The 16,940-nt window shown below is 37.5% G+C and overlaps 2 protein-coding genes across 5 annotated transcripts in view; one reads left to right on the forward strand and one right to left on the reverse strand.

Annotated features, from left to right (window-relative positions):
• inppl1b (inositol polyphosphate phosphatase-like 1b) overlaps window positions 1–4,999 on the reverse strand; it is a 21,028-nt gene extending 16,029 nt beyond the window's left edge. The window contains exons 1-4 of one of the 2 annotated variants that reach the window (XM_041990528.1): window positions 3,742–4,999; window positions 2,673–2,736; window positions 778–916; window positions 419–539 (exon numbers count right to left, since the gene is read on the reverse strand). In XM_041990528.1, coding sequence (XP_041846462.1) covers window positions 419–539; window positions 778–916; window positions 2,673–2,736; window positions 3,742–3,878 — 461 coding nt within the window. In that variant the 5' untranslated portion in view covers window positions 3,879–4,999. Of the gene's footprint in view, window positions 1–418; window positions 540–777; window positions 917–2,672; window positions 3,196–3,741 lie in introns of both variants that reach the window. The other variant, XM_041990529.1, reaches the window with a different exon arrangement.
• On the forward strand, window positions 3,206–16,908 carry arr3b (arrestin 3b, retinal (X-arrestin)). 3 transcript variants are annotated; one of them, XM_041990533.1, is made up of 19 exons: window positions 3,206–3,361; window positions 11,351–11,403; window positions 11,817–11,847; window positions 12,861–12,891; window positions 13,049–13,109; window positions 13,190–13,234; window positions 13,323–13,516; window positions 13,616–13,675; window positions 13,769–13,845; window positions 13,945–14,080; window positions 14,181–14,265; window positions 14,372–14,444; window positions 14,738–14,875; window positions 15,033–15,110; window positions 15,232–15,255; window positions 15,352–15,401; window positions 15,544–15,547; window positions 15,645–15,674; window positions 16,132–16,240. In XM_041990533.1, the coding sequence occupies exons 3-18, from the start codon at window positions 11,840–11,842 to the stop codon at window positions 15,655–15,657; spliced, it is 1,077 nt and encodes a 358-aa protein (XP_041846467.1). In that variant the 5' UTR covers window positions 3,206–3,361; window positions 11,351–11,403; window positions 11,817–11,839; the 3' UTR covers window positions 15,658–15,674; window positions 16,132–16,240. The 3 variants fall into 3 exon arrangements, with proteins under 3 accessions (XP_041846467.1, XP_041846466.1, XP_041846465.1); XM_041990532.1 differs by lacking the exon at window positions 15,645–15,674 and having other exon boundaries at window positions 16,132–16,312; XM_041990531.1 differs by lacking the exons at window positions 15,544–15,547; window positions 15,645–15,674 and having other exon boundaries at window positions 16,132–16,908.
• The last annotated feature ends 32 nt before the right edge of the window (window positions 16,909–16,940 follow it).

The following is a 16,940-nucleotide window of genomic DNA, read 5'->3' on the forward strand; positions in this document are numbered from 1 at the left end:
ATAAAATATAATAAAGCATGCAATCAGTATTTGTTCTCTGGATATTACTGCTGCTCAGATTTGCATTTAAATGTCACAGGAAAAGCTTTGTGAAACGTGCGGGGAAACTAAATAAACCAAGAGCAGTGGGCCAGCACACAGCACAAACTATAGAAACACTGTTTATTAATAGATCAAAAAAGTTCATGCAAACAGAGTTTCAAATTTAGTTTGCTATGCTTCATTGCCAACAGGTGCATATATGTATATGAAAAGTGATCAGCAAAGAGGGTGTGGATGTGACACAACATTATTATTGCATTTAGTCCTAGCTTACAAGTTAAATTACATTATATGTGTACATTTACAAGAGAAAGTCTAGAAATGTTCATTTTCAAAATTTAAAGTCTTTAAAGAACAATAATTGATATAATTGTACTTGGATGTATTCAGGTTTTTCAGCTTCTCCAGGAACATGGCATGAGGGGCTGGTTTTACTGGTGGTCCTGTAATAGATGCTGTGCTGACAGAGGCAGGAACAGGAGGTGGCTTCTCATCGTCTGCATGCACAAAAACAAAGAAACAAACAAAATATAATCAATATTAAGAATAAGCTATGAATATTGCAACGTTAAGAGAAATATCTTTAAGTCTTTATTATAGTTGCAGCATGCTTCTGCATTTTTGGTTTTGTTTTATTGAACAATTAATGACATGGTGTAGCATGTCATTAATTTGTATTTGAGTTTGTATTTTTTCATGACTGAAACCTTTTAATAGTGACAGTTGGTGACACACCTGAGCTCTCATCCCCTGTGTCTGTATCACGGGGAACAGGATAGAGAAGAGGAGTGACCAGGCCTTTGTGGGGGTGCTGATACCCCCAAACCAAGTCCTCCAGTGTCCGGAAACAGTTTACCTGCACCCCCTGTGTCGTCTGTGAGACATGCAAACAGAAAGGCAGTACAGTTATTGTATCTACTCTATAAAAATCAGATGCTAATCCTAAACTCTAACAGCCAAAGAAAACCTTCAACAAGTTCACTGCAGATGATACGAGACATACTGTAGGAAGCACTAAATTTGCATTTTAATATCACTTCTGTTTTTTTTTTTTATTTGTTTTGAAAAGTTTGTGCAAATAGAAGCAATGACAATTGTATACCAATAAAGTATTTTAAAAAAGTATTTTATGTATTATTACTATATAGCAACAGGCTGAGTTCCACTTCAAAATAAATAATTGATCATTTTAAACTTGTATACTCTTTCTTGTTGTCAGGGAATGTTTCACTGGAGCCCCCCTCTTCTTCTGAAAACTTTCTTGGCTGAGCAAAGCAGAAGTATTTATTTGCATGACAGAAAAAAGTTCAGGCAGATGATCTGCTGTGATAAAAGACATCCCAGAGGGATTCATAAAACTCCAGAAGAGCAGTGACATCATCGACAGCTACTAACTAACTATAGAAGCACTTGGTTTTCTCCTTTCACTTTAGCACAACATTCTCATGGATATTTACAAGAAAGCTAAAGCTTTTTTTGTTAATACATTTTAACATTTAAGCCACAAGCATAAGTGAGCCTGCTCTCAAACGTTGCACATAAACCTAACCAAATGTACATCAAACTTCAAGTAGTACAAAAAGAAATTAAGATTACATACTTACAGAGTGAACATTCACATGGACCAATTCAACATGGTACATGTTAGACCACAATGCTGAGAGAGCTCTTTTCCTGTGCCCTCTCTTTAGAAGTTTTTGTTTTCATTTTGTGGTGAAGGAAACCGTTTTTTGGCTCGAGCTACCTGTCTGTTTTGCCAGGAGCTCTTCAAATAGTATTTTTTAAAGCCACAAAGATCTCTTGAAAAGCAATTTAAAAGAAATGAAAAGGAATAAGAGACAGTGCACGACAAAACTGGCCCCAAAATATCTCCATGGCCTCCTTGGAAAAACAAAGAGGCAAGCATGCGACTAGTGAGTTAGTGGAGCAAATCCAGTGGGGGAAAACACATACTGGAGGTTTATACTGATGGCAGTGGAAAAACAACTAAAATAGAAACAAAGTTTAATGTGTTCATTGGAAAGCTTAGGATTTTTCCAAGGCTTTAAAACAATTGCCAGACAATTGGTATTAAACTCATCACGGGCTTAGTTTTTTATGTACAGAGATGTTGTTTTGAAGAAAAAAAAAAGTTTATATCTCTCACCCACTGAGAGTGTCTGTGTGTAAATTTGTGGTTACAAACTTTGTGGTTGTGCACATTTTTTTAGAGCCTGAAAATTAGGTCATTTGCTGTAAAATGCCCCCCCCCCTATTCAGAGTATCAAAACCAGATATACACCATCTCATCTAAACACACTCTTTGGTCAGAGACATAGTGTGTGGGTTGAGTAGGAATCTCTGAGAAATAAAAAACAATTTCTCCTCTGTGCTGCTGAGCTAATGCTGTAAGTATGCAGCCACATGGCAGAGATGCCATTCAAACAACAAAGTGAGTGCAGCTGTAACAAAGTCTGTTCAGAGGGCAAACACAAACATGCTCCTGTTCTCTCCACAACGTGGAATAGCAAACCATTGTTTGATCCATCTCATCGGCTTGGTGTCTGACTGGCTGGATAGTTTGTGCCAAAGATTTAGCCATCTGTGTTTTTCTTCATTTCAATCAATGTCAGGTAGCGAAGAATGCTTACCTGAACTGCAAGAAGACCATCTGCATCTGGAAGAATACGATATGTGTGAACATGACGTTGAAACCTTTAAGAAACAAAAATAACTGTTATTTATGGCACCGAAGACTTACAACAAAACTAATATTCAAAGGGAAAGCTGTTTAAATTCATTGTTCATAAAAGGTAATTAATCTAAACTAGGAACTAGTAGTTTTGCAGATCTTTACTAAAGTGATTTATTTTACTAAATACAGTCTGTATGATGCTGAGATCATCATATCATCTATAATCATCCTCATTAGCAGCAGCATATAAAGATTAGCAGAGCTAAAACATGAAGAAAGCAGAAAAAAGAAAAGCAGAGAGACTGAATACTAATCACCACTGTGGAGAAATTAAGGGCACCAAACAAGGGAATGATATACTGAGAAAAGAATGAAGGCAAAAAGGGAGCTCTGTAAGCAGCCAGGTTCAGCTTTCAGGAATGTATCTGGCTGAGGCTGATGAGTAGTCAGCGTAGTGCGGTCGCTGGAGCTCCCACCCACTTTCAGGGGCCCCGGGGAGGAAAGAAGGGTAAGTGGGGAAACAGAGAGTCATAAGTTAAGGTCTGACTGGCTGAAATTGACTTTTCTGGACAAAGCAGCCTGACTGATTAATAGTGTCTTTGCGGCCTGCTGGCAGATGGCGGTGCAGGTGATGGATGAGACAGGGTGAGTGAAGCTGCTGAATCAATTTACAAACAGGCAGAAACTGTGAATAATCACCAGTTCTGTAAGTTAAATCTAAGTGTTTTACAAGATAGGATAATTAGGTATGGTTGATGTACTTTGTGTGTCTCTTCACATACTGTAGGACAATATTTACTAATTCTCTGAATAAGTGACTGACTTATTCACAATTTTCAAGGATGTGAAACATACCAAATCAAAATTTAACAATAACTTCTACAAAAGTGACTAAGTTTGAGCACAGAGCTTTACATTTCATATAATGCCAGCACATTATAAAAGATCCACTAAGATATGAAAAAAAAAAACAGGTGAATTTGACACATCTTGGAATAGTTGAATGTGTGTGTGTGAATACTCACAGCAGGCACAATGCAAAGGCTCCTGGCACAGATTCACTGTCTCTTATAAGGTAGCTGCCATCCCTCCCTGCCCGTGCCAACAAGTCTTCTGCATGCACACGACTGATGTCACGATGATACCATGGTGCCGTAGCCATGGCAGTTAACTGTGAGAGATGTTCTTAAGAATAATCCACACGAGGTGAAAAGCGTTAAATTAACGCACAAATTTACTGTGTCACAGAGGGCATTGCGCAGGAGGTCTGTCACTCAAGTCATCAGCATCAGTTTGTGCTGAGTGGTTAACTTGAGTGTTTAAAACTTTCCCATAATCCTTTTTGTCATGACCAAAATGTGAAAATCTATCAGCAAACACTTCCTGGGTCTCTGCTGGCTTCTTCTGGTTCACCCATTCTGTAGCACTGAGGGGAAAAAAGACACATCATCCAGCTGAATCTGAGGTTACTCCACTCAAAAACTCCAGGCACTCCTCAGCAGAAGCTCTAGTCCACCATATTCTGATAGTATTCTTGTCTAGAAACCCAGTTTGTTTCAGTTTGTGGACTGCTGCACCCAGGTGGGTGTGTTGATCTAACAAACACAGACCACCACAGCAGTGTGAGAGAGAGAGAGAGAGGAGAAGGAGGTAGAAGAAAAACAGCAGAGTGAATGAAGCAGCCACCCCTGAGGCAATGACGCTGGTTCTAAGCTTAACCACAAACACAAGCCCGCCTCTTGTCCCAAAACAAAAGCCCTACATGCAAACAACAGGAAAAGAAGAACCAAGAATGGCAAAACAAACAAATCGAGCCACACGCACACACACACTCACATACAGCAGAGACAGAAACATACCAGATGGAAGTCAGTCAGCACTAAAACCAGACAGGCATGCAACAGAAACCAGACTAATTCAAATAATTTCCCAGCTCTGCTGCCATATAAGGGAATAGGAACACCCTCCAATAAGTTCAGCTGATGACTGCAGTTGTCTTTGCTTTTTCCAAGCCAAGATTCCATTTAGAGTAAGTCTGGGTGAAAGCAGGCTACTCCAGGCTACTTAAAAGCTGAAAGCTTGCGAGCCAGCATGTGTGCCTTGTCAGAAGAGTCCCATTTACACTGGCGTGGTCTCCAGCGGTTCTTCAGAGTGCTGTCAAAGCAGAGGGAGGGAACAGAGAGGTGGAGCACAACCCCGTAAGAGTGCAGGGGCAGACAGAGGAAGTGACTCGACATTCCAGATGGCGGACATAGCCAGGAGAATTCTTGTGAGGGGCTCGCTACATCGCTAGTGTGTGAAATAGCAAACTACTTCCTTGTTCTCCCTCTCTTCTCCTGTTTTCTTCTTCCTGCCTCTGCCCTTTTCCTGGCTCTTTCTGCAAGTTATAAACAGAAATGTCAGCTTTCCACTTACAGTTTGACTAATCCTGTTAACTACTTGCAAGCATTTTCATCCGCAGCCAACAAATCACCTCATAGATATGTCAAATTTCACAAAACTTCTTCTTTTCCACTCTTGCTCAACCATTCCCTCTCAACAAAATGACCAAAAAGGTCTCCATGTGGTTGTGATCCTTAACTTTCTTATTTTTGCACATCTAGTGCATTATTCACCCCTCCTATGTCCCTCCCACTCCATTAGCTGGAGCATAAAACTCTGTGGGAAGCTGTTTGGTCCCACATTTACTGCTCTGCCTCTGACTACTCAGCAAAAATGCACCGACCACCAACCACAGACCCCAAAAAACAAATAGACTCAAGTCTATCCCAATCTGATGATGCATCTTTTTAACCTTCAATCTTGTTTTGTTTTGTTTTGCTGTGCGCTTTGTACAAATTTTAAGAATACAAATTTCATTCCACTAAAGCTTTGCAGCAAGCTGCTGCAACTAGTCATAAGTGGCTAACAGGAATACCATCAGTTTTGCTAGTACTTGAAAGATCTGACCAATTTCAGCCCAGTCTTTCCAGGAATTATGAAAAAGGAGCATAGGTAGCAGTTTTGTCAAGTAGCGTGAACGTAAGGACCCAAATGCAGGCAGAAGGCTGATCTGTGCAGGAACAAGGTTTAAATTACTACAAACCAAAGGAAACACAGCAGGTACATGATAAACCAAGGGGTATACACATACGCAGGTGGACTAATAAGGAACATGTGAAGCGAATGAGAAAATCAAATCAGGTGTACTATGAACAGGAAGCAGAAACAGAACACACAAGAGAAAGAACGACAAAACAAGACAAGGAAAACAGAACTACTTACAAAGTAAGTAATCAAATATAGTAGAAGTAGGAAAGTGGAAGGCCATGGAAAGAGTTATGCAGTGCAGGATCTGAACCAGTGATCTGTTGCTTTTAAGGTCAGGGATTTAAAAACTGACCACAATCCTCATCTTATTAGAATAAAATTGAAGGAATTACCAAAGTTGCACAATTCCAATTTCCAGTTACTGTCTTTTAACTCATAAAAAAGGGTTTTGAACTTGTTCATAGCTACTTACACTAAAACTTCAAAGTTATATAACAATGACTATGTGATGACATGGATGTTTAAAGCCTTGTTACGTGATGATGATGAAGTCTTGGAAAGTCCTCCTCCCAAAAATGTCCCCATGGGATGTTTGTTCATTCAAGCAGGAATGCTACTAAATATGCTGCTTCTAGTGGTCTGAGTTAAGCAGAAGCATGTGGATGTGCTGAGTTTACCTAATCACAGATAAAGGCCCTTAGTAACCAGCTAGTCAGAAATGAATGACTAAAATGTTCATCAAGTAAATTAAATTAGATCTAAAAACACACAGGACATCATCTCTCTGCTCTAAGAAGCTTGGGGTGTGTCCACCTTACATCCTTATTGACAGATCTCAGGTCAGTTCAAATGAAACACACTAACTAAACAAACACAAAAAAGTTCATTTTAACTGCAGCAAAAGCTTAAATGCGTAAAATCCCTAACACTCTCCATATATTAAATATTTCAGTCGCCTTCATGCTGGAGACAAAGTCACAAACACTGTTCATGTTCATGTAGTAGATCTATTTATGATGTTAAATTGTCAGGGGTCGGATCAGCTTTTGCTTGCCTTTCACACAATATATTTATATTCTTTTTGCTCTCCCTGTGTCATGGTATTTGTGATTTTAGGCCTTTCTTTAAAATCCAAAATTTATGTCATGTTATAACTTTATGTAACTTATTGTTAAAACTGTTTTTATATGATGTTCTCAATTCTGAGTCACACATCTGAAGGGGATTCATGTAACTATTTCAGTTTAACTCCTTTTTCCTTAAGAGGACTTCAACTAAAAGGACAGGTTAAAGATATAAATTTAGACTGACCTTTGCAAGGATTCAATTAGCACCCATATCTGTGTTTTCTGCCTAGTGCTGGTAGGGGCAGTAGTTTAGAAGACTCTGTGGTTGTTTCAGTCAGTGGACTTGCTGGTTTAACATGTTCAAGTGTTACTGGATAAACTGTCATTGCAAAAGTAAATAATGTTCTGCAGCAGGGAGGATAGTTTATTCTAGCTTTCAAACTGTGTTTCAAAATATAACAAAACAGTGCCAACATTTAGTGGCATCATGAATTAGAAATGGCTGACAGACAAAAGCTCTGGTTGTGGATGTGTTCTTAAAAGTTATCCTTCCAAATGCCAGAAGTAAAATCTATGGAGATGCATCACATACAGCAGACTAGAAGTCAAGAGGGAGTTGTAATGCAAATGTCTTTTCCTGCGTTACAATTAATCACACTTCATACCGAGTATATTTCTGTTTTGTAATTGACTTGCCAATTAAAACCAGCAGTCTTGATTATAAATAGCACACTGAGAAATCTTTGTTGAAGGTTACACTGGTAGCACTTTGCAGTGTTCACCAGTTAAAGCCTGCACTAAATGGCTCAGCACTGGTTGTAACAGAGTTTCTGTAAAGAGCAAACCCTGCATCAATGCCTCAATTTAGTAACACACAGAAGACCGTGTTGTTAAGAAGCAGTAATACCATGGTGCTCTAATGCACTGGGACAAGTCAGCAGTCCCTTCAAGAGACAATGCCGGCTGTCTATATAAAGCACTTGCTTAAAATGGCACTAGCTTAACTGTAAGGGGCTTATGTGACTGTATGTTGCCCTGCACAGCCAAAACTCGTCAAATAAAACTCAAGAGGGAAAGTGCATCATGGAGAGGCCAGGAAGATTACTGTATAATTTTTATTTTTTAATTTATTTTTTTGCTCTACGTTTTCCTGACTAGTAATAAGGGATATAAAAAATGCAATGGAATTACTGCAGCATATAGGTAGCGCCTGGATCTTAATGGCTAAGCCTTGAAACTCATTCTATGTTGGACAGAGCATGATTTGGATCTCTGGAACATTACAGACTTATACATAAGACCAAATTCACATCATCCCCTTTCCTGAACTATTCATGTGTTACTGTGACATGCACAAGCTTTAACTTTCAGATTAGATGAGTTTCGGGTAGCTGTTTCCACATTCTTTTAATGCAATACTATGTAATGGCAGTTCCAAAGATCTGAGGGAGGTTATGTTGAGTGTTTGAAATACTGAGACCATTTACAGAAAGAAATGCTCATGAACTTCCTGCAAAAAAAATCCAAGTGCTAAATAGCAAAAAAAAAAACAAAAACAAAAAAAACAAAAGTTAAACAGCACATTCAAATGCTGTTTAACTGATAATGACTCTCAGAGACATTTAATAGACTCTCAAGTGCACAAATATGATTCTCGTGGAAGATTCATGGGAAAAAACCCATTCAATCATTCACCTCCTAACCCCAAAACACAGTATTTGTAGAAGCTAACACCACTTCTTTGTCTTGTCTTTTTGGATGTTCCCTCCAGGGATCACCACAGCCAATCATCTGCCTCCTTGTAACCTTGTCCTCAATTGTACACGTTTTGCAAATCAGGAATTCTTGCTAAATCTTTGCTATTCATAAAAGGAAGTTTGACCAAGGGTGGCAAACATCTGCATTTTAAATGCATTTGGATTTTAAACTTTAACATTAAGAGATTACACTTTGATGATCCGGCAGTGTAATTCACACCAGATCTATGTTGACTGGGCAGCTTTAAGAAGATCTTCAACCATATCCCCATTTGACACTTGAGGTGAGGAAAGTGCAAACACACACCAATCTGTCTCATTATCCTTAACTGCAAAGGTGTGACAATCCATCCAAGATACCCATCATCCACCCTCCTCATTAATCAATCAATTAACTCTTGGGTAAGGAAATGAGAGGCTCCTCCATCAGTCTCTCCCCCGATGGCTTCACCCCCATCTGTGTCCCAGTTCAGAGATGGGAGCTTTTAAAGGTCACTGCCAATAGAGATGCTATGATGAACCTAAAAGTGAGGCTAAACCTACATTGCCTTCTCAATTTAAGCAGTTTAGTTTCACAGAGGCCAAACTAGCACACATGGTTAATCTTTGTCAGCTAATAAAGCCTAAAACCAAAACTCTACTAGAAAAATATTTCTGGTTATATTCAATGATATATTCAAATTGTTTCAAAAATATTTTGAAAAAGGCATAATGTAGTTCATTAGAATATGTTTATTATAACATGATTTTTTTCTGAAACAAACATTAAATACATTTTACATAGTCTATGGTTTCACTTCAGCTTTTATTTTCCCACTATAAGCTTAACTGGTATAAACTGAAGTCAATTTATGCCAATGAATGAGCTTTTCAGTACTGGTTATTTCGTGTTTCCACTGAGGTCAAAAGTCTGAGGTAGATTAGGGGAATTAAATCAGAAGAAATGTGATGCTCCTCACCTGTCAGTCCTTGCTGAAATGTAAGTGCTGCAGCACTGAACCACCAGTAGCCAAACAAGGAGGTCCAGCTTAATCATAGTTTGCATTTTATCAGATTTACTCCTTTCTTGTCTTGATTGGTGCTTTTTTTTCTCCACCGACTGACAAAGACGCAATTACAATGATGACCCACAACATTAAAACCATTGACAGGTAAAGTGAGGAGCATTGCATCCTGCCAGTAGTTTTGGCTGTACTTTGATACTTGACCCACACCTAAACAGTTTTACAGACAAGTCTCGCCCACCGTATGGCAGCATCATTCTTCTACAGCAGCAGCCTCCACCAGCAGGAAGGCTGTGGGCCCTGCAAAACAAACATAACTTAGGAAATGGTCAAAGAACCAAACCCCCTAAATCTGTAGATACTAGCCTGATAAGCTCTGATAGCATCTTTGGGAAGCAAGCCTCACACCATAACCCACAGGGCCCAAAGGATCATTTGCCAACCTGTTCTTGTAACATATTTCTACTATCTGTGGATGCTTTTATTTTTGCCTTAGAACATAACCACCCTGAAACAAGTGACGTTTATTGTTGTATTACTGTCTGCTTCTATGTATTTATTGCATATCGCATGGTAGAAATGAGACTTTCCTCATAACCCTGCAGAACTGGTTGATGTGATGATTTTGTAAGAATGTTGATGCTAGTTGTAAGTCCTTGTTAGTTGCACAGCAGTAAGTCAGCAGGTCACTTAGATTTCTGTAAACCTCCCATGTGCACAGATTGTTTCAGGCTTGGTGGAGGAGCCATCTGTCGTCCTGACTACAAAAACAATTAAAATCCAACTAATACCATTCTACTTCAATCTGAGCTAAAAGAGGAACATAAGGAAGTCTTTAAAGTCCATTCACAGGACAGTCTTTTAACCAAGACTGGAAGTATGTTAAAACAATTTCACTCTTTTCCATATAAATGGTTTCTGAACTATTTGAATCAATATTTTAAAATGGGTTTAATGTTAAAGATTTAGGATATTTTATTAATGAATTAATTTGTGTGTTTATACAAATTAGGGTTTTGGACAATTATTTAACAAACCATATAGACACAAGCCTAACTTTACATGCATTGTATAGTTAGCATTGATGATTAGGCCCCTGCTTCTGCTTTCCAATCAGGAAACTATGGTGACAGGTGAGTGATAAGTACACAATGCTATTTGATGTTTTCTACTTGTCTGTCTTTGTTGATCATCAAAGGTTTGATACTGTAGACACCCACTATTATTAGAAGAACCACTTCAAAGCAGTTTATATAACTTTGGCATTTGTCTGCCTGTCTGTCCATCTATCTCTCTGTTGATTTGTTTATATATGAAAGGATGTTGTTAATATGACAACACAAGAAGTCCTCAAAAAACTTTACCGGTATTTAGTTCACATCAAGTTAAGAAATCAGTACCAGTCAAACCATGACCACAGCAAGACATTATCCCACTGCAAAACTATCTTTATGTCCACATGTAGAAAAAGAGAAAAAAAAAAAAAAACATAACTGTCGGGTACTGCAGGACATGGCCTTTCTTTGACATCAGTTTATGTCCTAAGCCAAAGACTAATAGCCTATAGCTCTAAGGTTATTCTATTTAAGTCGCATACACAACATTATTTTTAACACTGCTGTGGACCAAAACAGTGGTGTTATAATGATTTAAGTAGATTTTCTCCAAAACTGCTGTCCATCAGGCTGAAGGGAGGGCTTCAGGGTTGTCGGGGAGGGGGTCACTGTATAAAAGCAAAAGAGAAGGCAGTGATTGGCATTCGCTCTCCATCAACAGTGACGGATTAGAGAAGGCAGCAGAGAAGACTCACCGACGGCACTGAGAGCACAGTAAGTGGGACATTTTACCTTTTCACCCACAGCCATGAAGAGGTCAGCAGCTAAAATTTAATGCAATTTTTACTTCATGCAAAAATCATTGTAACTGTCTTGGGAACATATATTCAACCACCTTTACATGTAAGAGGGACAAATTAAGAGCATACTAATTTGGAGGAAAGCTCTCAATTATTTTACATTATTAAGCTGTAAGAACAGGATGGTACTCTATCTACAGTGGATGTATTTGGATCATCATGACTGTCTCATATTACAAGTGTCTTGTGTAACTATTAATAGATTTTACTGGTGCAATTAACTATGAAATCAATAATATTCCAAATGTCCAGCGATCCTTCTAGACAGAAGTCTTATGAGTATTTTGCATTCTTATAACTCAGTGATTCTGTTTGTTTTATTTACAGGATCTTTAACAGCCATCATCATCATGTCAAAGTAAGTATAATTTGTTTTATTTTATGTACTATAATAAGCAACCCTGATATAACAGCTGTTTATATATATACTTTATATCATTAATTTATAGATACTTAAGTCAGTCATTTTTGCTATATAAGGTAACATGATATCACAAAAGGAAAATATATCTTTACACATTGCAAATTAAACAGCTCCTCTTTACTGATAATGAACCTACCACGCTAAACTTAGGATACCGCTGTCATTACTTTTTTCTTATAAATGAACTGTTGCTTCTTGACTCATTTGGTGCAAGATGATCATCTAATGCTGGGATTAAAACGACCAGTCCCTCACATGAAACAAGCTGAGTAGCATAAAAGTAACATTCAGACCTCCCATAACATTTTAATTGTTTTACACTTCTTAATCATGTAGCCAGGATATAGGTAAACCCTTATTAAGGTGGATTGTGTGGATTTAATCTTGGATAAAAGATTTAAAAGACAAAGGGAAAGGATTAAACAGGATTACTTGGCAAACACCTGAAAGAGGCAAACACCTCTGAGGCTTATGTGTTTGTTTACGGCACAGGCACAGAGCGAAGGGATTCAAGTCCTTATGCTACAGTCACATTATGATATAAAAACATTACATGCTAAATAACAATTGTTTATCATGAAGTATACAGAGTTTTGTGAGTACACACTGCTACTTTTTGTTATGCTGTCAAATGTTACCTTTTAAAGTCAATAATTAGCAACACCAATTTTTAGAAAAATCTTATTAAATCTTCATTTGTTTACCAAATTGCCTGTGAACCTTTTGTGTAGTTCAGACACTTGTGCAAACAGGTTAATTTTCATTCTAAGTACTAATCCGTCCTCTCAGGGGAGTGGGGTTATGGGTGGGGGTGGTTATCCTTTAATTAGCAACAACCACGTTACTTTGTAGTTGTACAAAAATCATAAGAAATCTTTGGAAACAGAGTAAAGACTGGTGCAGTGTACAAGTGTGACTTAACATTTTACCCTCCGTCTCTTTTTTAGAGTATTCAAGAAGACCAGCGGGAATGGAAATGTAAGTGGCCTCTGTAATATAGAGTCATTACAGGGCAGTATTTGGGCAAAGGGAGGAGTGTCATTTGTATGTCGCTCTTCCAACTCCCTGAAATAGCTTTCAAAGTTTTGCAACCTTTTCAAAGGAGTAATTGCTTTTCTCTGTTTGTTTTTCTCAGCTTGCCCTGTACTTGGGGAAGAGAGACTTTGTAGACAATGTGGACTCTGTGGAATTAGTTGGTATGTAGGCATATAATGTACGTACATAAATGTGAGCTTCTATTAAATGAAATATAGTTGATTTAATCCTCTTTTTCTAGATGGGATAGTTAAAGTGGACCCTGCTGGCCTTAATGGCAAAAAAGGTAATTTTATGTTGTACAAAATTATAACAATACACCATAAATTTGAGCAACAGAGACTAATAGGAAAGTCCATCACTTTCCTTTACAGTTTTTGTCTACCTTGCCTGTGCCTTCCGTTACGGAAGTGAGGACTTGGATGTCATTGGACTCTCATTCAGGAGAGACATCTGGATAAAGCGAATGCAGGTTTACCCAATTACAGATGGAAATACAGCTAAAACACCAATGCAGGAGTCCCTCATGAAGAAGGTTGGAGAGCAAGGATGTCCCTTCTCCTTTCAGGTAGCATAATCTCTTTACACAGCATCAAATCAGTTCTGGTCCTCAGTGCCATTTTGATCGATTACAGATCAGATTTTCACTTGTCTGGTTTTTCCTCAGATGCCAACAAATCTCCCATGCTCAGTCTCTTTACAACCTGGACCAGGTGACTCTGGCAAGGTACAAATCCAGTCTGAATTTCTAAATCATTTAAAGTCGTTCCTCAGCATTATGTTTGATATGTAAATTAATGTTGGCTTAATTCTGTTGTAGGCTTGTGGTGTGGACTTTGAGGTTAAAGCATACATTGCCAATGAACAGCTGAATATAGATGAGGTCATTGAAAAGAAGTGAGTCAAACCTTCTCTATAAATCAAGATGTAGTCGAATAAATGAAATGCAAAGGAATTATGCTTAATTATTCTTCTATGCCTTTTCTGTGGTCTCAGGAACACTTGCCGTCTCATGATTCGCAAAATACAGTTTGCACCAGCAAACAACACGGCTGGACCGAAAACTGACCTATCCAAGCAGTTTATGATGAGTGACAAGCCCATTCATTTGGAGGCCTCCCTTGAAAAGGAGGTACGCTAAAGTTTACATTTGTTTTCATTCTCTTCTATTGAATCCCATTTTTGTCATCCTTTATTGGTAAATAACCTAAAAATACCATCTTATTTGTTAGACTTACTACCATGGAGATCCAGTCACTGTCAACGTAAAAATCAACAATGAAACCACCAAGACTGTGAAGAAAATCAAAGTATCAGGTAAGCAACAAGACAAGGATTTGAGGCTGTTTTATTTATTCATTACAATTGAGATTTAAAGAGATGAACGATAAAAGTGGTAAATGCTCATAACTTTTTTTTCTAGTTGAGCAGTTAACAAGTGTTGTCCTCTACTCCTCTGACACTTACACCAAGGATGTCTGTGCTCAGGAGTTTGGGTAAGGTTTTCTCTGTACCTATGAGACTCACTAACAGGATCAGTCATTTCTCAGAAAACTCATTTACAAAGTGAATTTTCAACTAAACTGAATACCTAGAAATCCCAACTAAGAAAAGTATATTCACCTTCCAATTTCTCATGATAATCAGCTATAAATTTGAAATATACTTGCATATTATTACATTTCACTTCATATTTAAAATATGCAGTAAGAGGGTGTAAATCATAGTAAATAATGTTTGTTAAATAAAGCATGCACTGTTATTGTTTTATTTTCCTTGCAATGCACAGAGAGACCATTGCTGCCAATGCCACGTTTGAGAAATCCTTTCAGGTTACACCACTCCTGTCCAGCAATAAGGAGAAGCGAGGCATTGCAGTTGATGGAAGGCTAAAAGATGAAGACACCAACTTGGCATCCACAACACTGTAAGACAATCTACTTTCTTTCTAGTCACAGGGCTTACAGGGTTTCCATCCTCTTAATGAGAAGCAGTGATGCAGCTATATATTGTGTCATCCACTTACGGTGTCTTAAATCAAATCCTCAAGATCTGAAAGATAAACTATTCCTGTCCCATCACAGGAGTCAAGGAGACAAGGAGATGCAGGGAATCATTATCTCCTACAAAGTCAAGGTTGCTGTAACAGTGTCTGGAGGAGGGTAAGGCTTCACTGAACAGCTAATATCAAATAATAACACTTTTATATTTACATCTAATCGTGCAGCTGTAACTCCTTGTCTTGTTGCTTATCTTTATTTCATTATTTCTTTCTTACCAAAGCCTGCTGGGTGGTCTGACAGGAAGGTAAATATTTTTCTTCATTTCTTTGTCATGGGCTATTTTGAACAACACCAAAGCCTCTATTGGATTTATCTATAAAATGAAACTTTCTCATTTCAGTGATGTTGTTGCGGAGCTCCCTTTGATTCTGATGTCTCCAAAACCTGCAGGTTAGTATAATGTTTTGAATATAATTTTCTTTTAGCTGTCTCTTGACACATTTCCCTTAAACAAATGGAGATGTGCCTGTGACTGAGCTGATTTTTTACCTTTTTGTCCATGTACTGCATGTCACCGGCATATACTGAGCAGAAGTGTAAGTATAAAGAAAACAATATATTTACCTATGCTTGTGAAGATGGTGACATGCTGCTCATGTTTTTTCTCATTTGTAATTGTTTTATAAACCACAGCACATTGGAATAAAAGCCCCTTTAGTTCAGGTGAGGCCAACTCACATTCAACATGTTTTAATATGTTCTTGAAGGGTCATCGTCCTTCATTTATCCAAACATTTATCAATAAAAACAAAACATTAAGAAAACAAGTGAAAGTTTTAAAACAAGCATTTGTATAATTAAGATTATATTGTTTTTTAGACAGATTGGCCATTGAATCAATGCTGTTGTTGTAATAATTTTGTTGTAACAGTGTAAAAATATTCAGTCTGAATCATCTGCAGCATGTATGCTGATTTGGGAAGCTGCACAGTAGTTAAGTAGCTAAGCATTAGACAGTTACCCAAATCATGCATTTGCAAAAAAAAGCATAGTGTGCATTTATAAAAAATGACTAAATGTATGCTACTTGTTTTAATCGTGGCTGCATACAAAATCAGAAATATAAAAATCCATTATCCACATTACCACGACATGATGTAAGCCTCTACTTCATTCACAGGGCAGACATCACAGTTGAGCCCGTGGAGGGATAAGAAAAGGAAAATCCTTTCTCTGATGGAGAAAACAGAACACAAAGGAACTCAGGACCAACAAAAAGAAACACCAAGTGGCATACACATGTTTCAGTGGTCTTATTTTCCCTGTACATATTTATTTTTATTGAAATCACTATGAGAGCTCTATCACAGAAAAACTGAGGGACATTTTTCTGAATGTCAGAACAGGTTTATATAAAATTAAATATGTACTGCACATTTGTTAAAATAAATGTCCCACTCTCACACTTTAGACTAGACCTTCCAACACATTTTAGAAACTGGACTTACAGACTTTCATTTATGCTTAATATTTATTGTTGTGTCATTGGAGCAATAAGAAATGATGAATGAAATTCCAGCTGTGGGATGATACCCTCAAAATATTCATCACCCTATAAGGACGTTTAAATAAACACAGTTCCCCAAAATACTCACTTGTCTTTTTTTCTTTTGAAAGTAATTTTGTTCTTTTGAAAGTATTTTTGCATTCATTTCAACAACCTGCTAAATCACAAAAATGCAAAACTTATATATATAAAAAAAAAATCAGTCATGAAGTCATCATTTGGCTAAAAAGAACAAAATATTGAGTGCATAGTTTTAATAAAACAGTACTCAGATTCAATTGATTCAATTCAATTCAGAATAATTTCTATAGTGCCACTTCACAACATAGTCATAACTTTAAGAGAGATTCAATTTCTATACCATTCTTTTTAGTCCAGCTAAATTTTAATTAAAACAAATCTATTATATGTTTAACATTAGT

Source organism: Melanotaenia boesemani, chromosome 7 (genome assembly GCF_017639745.1).
Source record: "Melanotaenia boesemani isolate fMelBoe1 chromosome 7, fMelBoe1.pri, whole genome shotgun sequence".
Lineage (NCBI taxonomy): Eukaryota > Metazoa > Chordata > Actinopteri > Atheriniformes > Melanotaeniidae > Melanotaenia > Melanotaenia boesemani.